The sequence below is a fragment of the Sinocyclocheilus anshuiensis genome, unplaced genomic scaffold (assembly GCF_001515605.1).
Source record: "Sinocyclocheilus anshuiensis isolate Anshui unplaced genomic scaffold, SAMN03320099.WGS_v1.1 scaffold923, whole genome shotgun sequence".
NCBI classification, from domain to species: Eukaryota; Metazoa; Chordata; class Actinopteri; order Cypriniformes; family Cyprinidae; genus Sinocyclocheilus; species Sinocyclocheilus anshuiensis.
In genome coordinates this window covers 370,645-379,823 of record NW_015544138.1, presented here as the reverse complement: position 1 = coordinate 379,823, position 9,179 = coordinate 370,645, and the positions used below count along the sequence as shown (strand labels likewise).

Sequence of the window (9,179 nt, the reverse complement as noted above, 5' to 3'; positions counted from 1 at the left end):
GTGAGTGTGTGTGTGTGTGTGCGTGAGTGAGTGTGTGTTATTGATAATAATATTATTTTATTTATGAAGTAAATGTATATTTCAATTATATTTAAAATTTAAATGTGGTAGTAAATTTAATTTGTGCTGGTTTTAAATAAAACTTTTATTTTATTTTCTTCCACAGTAATACAAATTAGGGGGGAAAACACTATGACAATGCAAAATAATAAAAATAAAAGGTTTCTAATAGACACACCTTTATACAAAAATGTCAATATTAAGTCATGCTTTATTTATTTATTGTTTGTTTGTTTGTTTGTTTTTGTGTGTGTTTGTATCATGAATATTAGTAAATGAATACAAATGACTGCATAGTATTTCTATAAAATACTTTTACACAAAATTAAACTAAGCTCAAATAGACATTTGAAGGATAAAAAGTGCAAAAAAAAGTGCAATAACATTAAAACAATAATAATAATAATAATATTTTTTACAATAATAAAAATAGGCTTTACAAAATATATAAAATAAAAAAACGTATTAAAATGTCATTAATCATTTTATTTTATTTTTGTATTTGCTATATATCAGCTGAATGTTGGCTGCGTCTTAAGTGGAGATTCAAAGACCACTATGTTAGTGTCAAACACAGTTAAGGACAGACATAGTTCATATAACCTGATGATGACTTAGGCCTTATTATTATTACTATTATTTTTTAAGAATATATTCCTTTATATTGTAATTAGTCATTTATTCGTGTAGCCTATATCACGTGGCTTTTGAAGACTGCCGAATATCTTTTTAGAGCATGTCTCGAACAGTGGCTATGAATGCAAGGATATCGTTTTGTTGTTTTGTCTATTTAAATTGTACGAATTGTACTTATGGACGGTCCAAAGATCAAGTTAATTTACGAATGTGTTTACTTGACACGCTTTTGCGAGCCATGTTTCTTGTCACTGGACTTGCACTGTAACTCGCTACGTCCACAAGGTGGCGCGCTTACCCTACGTTCTTTATTTATAATCAACATCTATGGATATTCTGCAGTTTATTCTGCACAGAAACTAATCAGTGGTTTCGAAATTTTTATGGGCCTGTTATGCATAGACACAATATATTAAAATGATTAAAATGTCATTAATCATTTTATTTTATTTTATTTTATTTTATTTTATTTTATTTTATTTTAATTTTATTTTATTCAGAGGGACTATAAAAATATCTGTCCTACATCCTTTTTTTACAAAAATGGATTTGTTCCCCTTTTAAAACTAGCTAAACCAAAAATTTTGAGGACAACTTAGCAATAAAAGGTAATAAAAAAAATTATAAAAATTAATTTTACTTTTTTTTTTTCCCCACAGTGATATAAATAAAAATTCTCTAAAAATACCATTTAAAACCATTTAATTTTTTTCTTTCTTCATTCAGAATTTCTTATTTCTGTCTTTACTGTGGTGAAATATGATCTGAAATCAGACTCCCTGCGCCTGTGAACGTGCGCAAGATCTCGTCCCATCATCACACCGCATGGATTCATATAGCTTTGTGTCCCACGATCATAATTAATAGAATCAATATTGTGTTTTTCATCTGGGTTGTAAAATATGATATCTGTCCGGCCTAAACCGTGTGAGCGTGTTTCTCTGTGTTAGTGCTTCCAGATGATTGTGGGTGGTTTTCCTGACGGTCTGGTCTGTCGTTCTCGTGTCTGCAGTGCTCGGTGTCCTGCGGGAAGGGAATCAAAGAGCGGCAGATCGTCTGCGTCGATCAGAACCAAACCCAGATCCAGGAGCACAGCTGCGCTCATCTCATCCCACCCAGAACACAGAAGGCCTGTCGGGCCGGACCCTGCCCCTCCTGGAGAGCCAATCGGTGGAGAGCGGTATGTGACATCACTTCCTGGAATTGGCTTTTTCATCATTATTATTATTATTAATAATGAACACACAGCACTCCTACATAAGGTACTTTTATACTAAAAATACCAATAATTTTTTAATTAAAAAAAAAATGTTATGTCAATAATCATCTTTTTTTCTATTTAATTTTATTAGTAAAATAACAAACAGTACTGCCACATTAGATACTTTTATACAAAATATACCAATATTGTTGTAAATTGTGTCTAACTTGTTGTAGAATTTATAATAGACAATCTGTTAAGGGTATAGATTTATATTACAACTGTGGCATGTTGTAGCTTTTGTTTCTAAATGTGCAGGCTGTTCATAACAAATGCTATATAGATTTATTTTTTTTTAAATAAGTCATTATTGGCCTGGTAATGCTAGCCTTATTATAACAAATGCTACAGTTAAGAACTCATAAGAACAAGTACAAGTCAGAATCAAGAGCTGTGTGTAAAACGGGTTCGAGTGATGGAAAAACCTGGCCTTCAGATATTCCAAGAGATGGCAAAGATGAAATCATTAAGAGCCTGATGAACTGTTAAGGAGTGAGAAATAAACAATATCAATGTAAGAAAATGTTAAGTTAGATTGACTTCCCATGGCATGTTGAACTAGAACGTTCTCTCAAACTATAGCCTATAAAGGGGCTTAATAATATAAAATACATTATATGTGACCCTGGAGCACAAAAGCAGTGTTAAGTCGCTGGGGTATATTTGTAGCAATAGCCAACAATACATTGTATGGGTCAAAATTATAGATTTTTATTTTATGCCAAAAATCATTAGGATATTAAGTAAAGATCATGTTCCATTAAGATATTCTGTAAATTTCCTTCCTAATATATAAAAACTTAATTTTTGATTAGTAATATGCATTGCTAATTGCTAATTGATTTGTTTGAAAACCTCAGATTCCAGATTTTCAAATAGTTGTATCTCAGCCAAATATTGTCCTATCATAACAAACAATACATCAATGGATGGAAGTTTATTTATTCAGCTTCCAGATTGAAAAAATATGCCCTTATGACTGGTTTTGTGGTCCAGTTAACAGTTAACAGTAATTGGTTATCAACCAACCTTGCATGTGCAGATGATAGCACAAAAGACCATTTTACAAAAAAAAAAACATATTAGCAAACAAATAAAATAAAGCTTATGAGGGAGCATGACCCAGGACTCCACTAAAACAGTTCACACTTCAACCCGCCAGTGTTCAAACCAAAACTACACCCTTGGTTGCGGTCAGATCCAATCACTCGTCTGATCGTCTGACCGGGCCGTCCCGGGGCTTCCCACCTCTACACCCAGTTTTGGGGGTAACGCATTACAAGTAACGCGAGCTACATAATCAGATTACTTTTTAAAAGTAACTAGTAAAGTAACGCATTACTTTTTAATTAAATAGAAGGAAATATCTGAGTTACTTTGTCAAATAAGTAACGCCAGGTACTTTGTTTCCAATGTATTCCCAAAAGTAACGTAACGCATTACTTTCCATAAAAAGTAACAAAGTAATGTAATTAGTTACTTTTTTTAGGGAGTAACGCAATATTGTATTGCATTACTTTTAAAAGTACCTTTCCCCAACACTGTCTACACTCACTCCTGCCCCGGCTTTACCCCCGAACCCCGTCACGATTCCCCATCATCCCCCTCTGCGTCTGGAAGCAATCAGCTCGTCTCACAGGCCTGCATAGAGCATGAAATCCGCCAGCGCAGCGGAAAGACATGCTTTATATCTGAACACAGCGCCTCTCAAACACACACACTGCTCTAATCATCAATGCATTCCACCCCAAGAGTCATTGTTGCATAAAACAGTCTTTTTTATCATACTAATACCATATTGCATCTGATCAGCAATTTTGGTAACACTTTATTTTAAGGTGTTATTGTTACACATTACATGTACTTAATATTATAATAATAATAAATTATGCCTAATTACATGCAAGTAACCCTAGGCCAAACCCTAATCCTAACCATATAGTAAGTACTTGTAGTTAATTAATATTACTCAGTACTTAAATGTATAATTACACTGGAACAAGGACACCTTAAAATAAAGTGTAACCGCAATTTCTTATTAAAGGGTTAGTTCAGCCAAAAATGAAAATTAGCCCATAAATTACTCCCCCTCAAGTCATCCTAGGTGTATATGACTTTCTTCTTTCAGACGAATCCAGTTGGAGTTATATTAAAAATGTTTTTTGATCTTTCAAGCTGTTTAATGTCACTCAGCGGGTGTTGCATTGCATCAGTCCAAAAGAAGTTAAATAAAAAGCGCCCATCCATGAAAAAAGTGTCTCACACGGCTCTGGGGGGTGAACAAAGGCCTGCTGGAAGCAGTTCCAGGGGAATGACGTATGAGTTCAGCGCTGCACATGCGCCGGTGAGTCTCGTGAAAACCAACGTTTGTTAACAGGAGCAAAGGAAGCAAAGTTTCCTTACTTTAGCAAAGGAAAACCAGTCTCCTCTTGGCTTATATCGAAATCCTCCGACATTCTTCTTTACAAATCCTCGTTTTGTACTTCTAATAAGTGACCGTTGTTTTGTTTTGATCTCTCCCCTGCGCTTCCGCGTTCCATTTTTAATATAACTCCGACTGGATTCGTCTGAAAGAAGAAAGTCATACACATCTAGGATGACTTGAGGGGGAGTAATTTATGGGCTAATTTTCATTTTTGGGTGAACTAACCCTTTAATGAGTGAATGTGGAAAATTAAAAGTTTTGATTGTTACCATGTTATTACCATGTTATTGCTTTTTTGATTAATTATATAAATTAAAATTAAATAAAATTAAATAAATTGAATAATTAAATAAAAATAAATAACTGAAATAAAAAAAAAATTGCTGAAATATATATATATATATATATATATATACATACATACACACACATACAACTTTTATTTAATTATATGATTGTATGAAATTTATAAAAAAAACATAAAATTTCTGAGAATTACCAGTATTAACTGCATTAATTTAATTTAATTCCTTTGAATTTATAACTCAAAAATTATTTTATTTTATGAAACTTACCTATTTATTTCTAACAAAACAACATAAATATTACTCAGAAAAGTTTTCAAACATAATGAATTCATTTTATTTGTATAATGTTTTATACAAATTAATTATTTGTATAAACTTTCACTTTCAGATAAAAAAGTGATCAGCTTTTCACGCTGCAGTGGTTCATCAAAAGACGTACACTATTCATATTTATCAACAAAATTCAGTCCGAAAACTGTGTGAGGTATGGACAAAAAGGCTAAATATATTTTACAAAAGTTTTTAGACACTAAAATAACTTCACTGATAAGTATGTTTGGCACCTAATGGTGCTCCATACATACCCGGGTCAAAAATGACCCGAATATGAAACATGTTATATCTCTTAAAAAATAATTGCAAAAAATCTGAAAAAAATTAATAAGTAAATGAGATGTTTTTTGAGGGTCTTAAAACACTCGCAAAGTTTCATTCCCTTACAAAAAAAACTATGCAGTTTCTAGAAATTAGTACGTATCTCTTCCAAGTCAAAATGCGGCGAGTGTTAATTCAGATCAGCTCCAGATATAAACTCAGCATGTAATGGCTAATAAAGAGGTGTGTTTCCATGCGTTTGTGTGCAGTGTTCGGCGAGCTGCGGCGCTGGCCTTCAGTCGCGCGAGGTCTTCTGCAGGTCAAAGGGCAAAGGTCACGTCTCTGATGAGCTGTGTTACGCGCGAGTGCGTCCCGATCGCCTCCGCTCCTGCTTCCACACCGACTGCCAGACGCACAGCTGGACAACACACGACTGGAAGGACGTGAGTAAAACACCATCGACTGATGTACTTCATTACACTAGAGCTGTTACCTAGATGTCAGCACAGCTAAAATCAGCATGGTTAAACTGGGCTCCCACGTTTGTTTGTTTTTTTTGTTACATTTGTTTTATTATTTTTGCTTTTATTTTGCTTTATTAATAGTGAATAAACACATAGTACTTAATACGAGATACTTTTATACAAAAAAAAAATGCTAGTAAGAAAGTCAAAATCAGAGAAACTAAAAAAAACATTTATTTAAAATGTTATATTTTATTTTTAGTATAATTTTATTTTTAGTAAATGACCACACAGTTCATATACATATGATATTTTGATACAAATGGCAAATATAAGTTATGCTGCATGTCACAATGAGAGAAGGCGGTATTTAATTTAATTTAATTTTATATATATATAATTAAAAATAAAGCAAAGCCTATATTAGGACTTTACTTTCATGCAACAAAAAAAAAGCCAATAATATGTCATATGTCACAAATAGAAAAAGATGTAATTGTTTTTTTAAATTTTATTATTTTAGTTTAGTTTTAATTAATAGTAAATGAACACATAGTACTTATACATAACAATTTTTATACAAAAAATGGCAATAAAATTATTTTATTTTATTTTATTTTATCAAGAATAAATGTCTCACCAAAATCAGAAAATAAATATTTTTTAAAAGTTAAGAAAAATAAAAAACAACAAAAAGCCTATATTAGCACTTTATATTCATGCAACAACAAAAAAAGCCAATAATATGTCATATGTCACAAATAGAAAAAGCTGTAATTGTTTTATTTTATTAGCAAATGAACACATTGTACTTATACGTAAGAGACTTTTATACAAAAATCCCAAGTCACAATCAGAGAAAAATGAATTTTATTTTATTTTAATATAATGATGAAGAATCAAGAATAAATGTCCCATTTCACCTCAAAATCTGAAGAATAATATTTAAAAAATTTGCATGATAAAAACAAAGCCTATTATTAGTACTCATTAATTTCCTGCTAAAACCCAGTGGTCCTAAAGCAGGAATATTTCTTGATTTTGGTGTTCTTTGGGGCTGAACTCTGTGTTTATGGCTTCTTCTTCTTGTGTCTGAATGTAATCTGTGTGATTTGTGTCCCTCCGTCTTTCCAAACGGTCAAATACGGTTGTTGTTTATGAGCTGTACTGCCCCCTCCACTGTAAATCATTTAGTAATAATTAATATTTCCCTGCCCACAACATTCACAACAAGTCATTTTATACGGAGAAAGTTATTATTATTTGAGGGAAGATTAGTAAAACATTTGTGGCTTTGATGTGTGTGTGTCCAGTGTAGCGCGAGCTGTGGCCGCGGCGTGAGGTCCAGATCTGTGTTTTGTGTGGACGGCGGGATGAAGGCGGCTCCGGAGAGCATGTGTGACGCTTCTCTCAAACCCCACACACACGAGCCGTGTCACAGCGCCACCTGCCTGTACATCTGGATCAGCACCGCATGGAGTCAGGTGCATCTGCAGTCTCCACACACCTCCTCAGAGAACAATACTGACCTCATAAACTATCACAGGGAGGAGCTGGATTGATGGAGCGACTGCTTTTCCTTCACTTTCTGCTCCAGTTCACATTAAATAATAATAATAATAATAATAATATAAAATAAAAAATAAATAAATATTAAAATAATGAAATTCCTTTACTTGCTTCTCCAATTCACATAAAACATAAATAAAACAATAAATAAATAAATACATTCATTTACTAGCTGTTCCAATTCACATTTTGGGGAATTAATTAATTAATTTATTCATTTACCAGCTGTTCCAATTCACATAAAAATAAATAAATAAATACATTAATTTACCAGCTGTTCCAATTCACATAAAAATAAATAAATAAATAAATTCATTTACCAGCTGTTCCAATTCACATAAAAATAAATAAATAAATTAATTAATTAATTAATTAATTTACCAGCTGTTCCAATTCACATAAAAAAAAATAAATAAATTACCAGCTGAAAAAAAAAAAAAAAAAATAAATAAATAAATAAATTCATTTACCAGCTGTTCCAATTCACATACAAATAAATAAATTCATTCATTTACTAGCTGTTCCAATTCACATAAAATGAATAAATACATATTTATTAAAGCAATGAAATTCCGTAACTTGCTGCACCAAATCACATAATTAATAAATTAATGAATGAAGAAATAAGTCCCTTGACTCCCTGCTCCAATTTCCATAAATAAATAAATATATGCATAGATACATACTGAAATTTCTTCACTTGCTGTTCCAATTCACAAGAAAGAAAGAAAGAAAGAAAGAAAGAAAAAGAAAGAAAGAAAAAGAAAAAGAAAAAGAAAGAAATTCACTTGAAAATCAATTCCTTCCTTTCCACTTCAATTCACATGCAAAAAAAGTTATAATAATAATAATAAATGTTTTTTTAAAGAATAATATATATTTTTTAAATGATAAGAGCATTAGTGTTTGAAATTCATGGATGCTTTATGTTTGCCTCCTAAACTCATGTTGAAACGTGAGTTTTCTCAGGTGATGAGAAGCATTAATCCACATGTAAATGTTTGTAAGTGAATAATGAATGCATTCACGTTTTTATTCAGAAAATATATGGTATTTACATTTTAAAAAGGTTTCTCCTGAAATAAAATTAGAATTCTTGTCGTATAGTAAGTTCAAAGACTCTATAATTGTCATTGCTATTATTTTTGTTATTGTTATTTAAGTTTATATGTGACTCTGGAGCACAAAACCAGTCATAAGGGTACATTTTTTGAAATAGGATATGACAATATTTGGCTGAGATACAACTATTTGAAAATCTGGAATCTGAGGGTGCAAACAAATCTAAATATTGGGAAAATCATCTTTAAAGTTGTCCAAATTAAGTGTAGGAAATTTACAAAATATCTTCATGGAACATGATCTTTACTTAATATTCTAATGATTTTTGGCATAAAATAAAAATCGATAATTTTGACTCATACAATGTATTGTTGGCTATTGCTACAAATATACCCCAGCGACTTAACACTGCTTTTGTGCTCCAGGCTCACATATTATTATTTTGTGTGTTGTCTTTTTAAGACAAAATTGTTAAATTATTGTGAACATTATTTTGAAAGGATATTAATTGATATAGCCGCTGCTGCTGACATGGCATCAAATAAATGTAAAGTAACTGAATCTGAATGAGTGCTGTGTGTGTTTCAGTGCTCGGTGAGCTGTGGCTCTGGACTCCAGCGGAGGGCGCTGCACTGCTCTGCTGTGACCTCTGACCTGCAGACGTATTCACACGCATCTCCCTCCGACTGCATCGAGCGCCCGCCGGCTGACAGCAGGCCGTGTGTCCTGTCTGAGTGTCCGTCTGCGGGCCGCTGGAGCGCCGGGCCGTGGAGCAAGGTGTGTGTGTGTGTGTGTGTGTG

General features: G+C 32.4%; 1 protein-coding gene across 1 annotated transcript in view; it reads left to right on the top strand.

Moving 5' to 3' along the window:
* The window catches only part of LOC107694983 (A disintegrin and metalloproteinase with thrombospondin motifs 20-like), a 139,308-nt gene that overhangs the window by 122,359 nt on the left and 7,770 nt on the right, over positions 1 to 9,179 (top strand). Inside the window, exons 36-39 of the mRNA XM_016494735.1 lie at positions 1,709 to 1,876; positions 5,554 to 5,727; positions 7,062 to 7,232; positions 8,968 to 9,156. Of these exons, the coding sequence (XP_016350221.1) occupies positions 1,709 to 1,876; positions 5,554 to 5,727; positions 7,062 to 7,232; positions 8,968 to 9,156 (702 nt within the window). The remainder of the gene's footprint in view (positions 1 to 1,708; positions 1,877 to 5,553; positions 5,728 to 7,061; positions 7,233 to 8,967; positions 9,157 to 9,179) is intronic.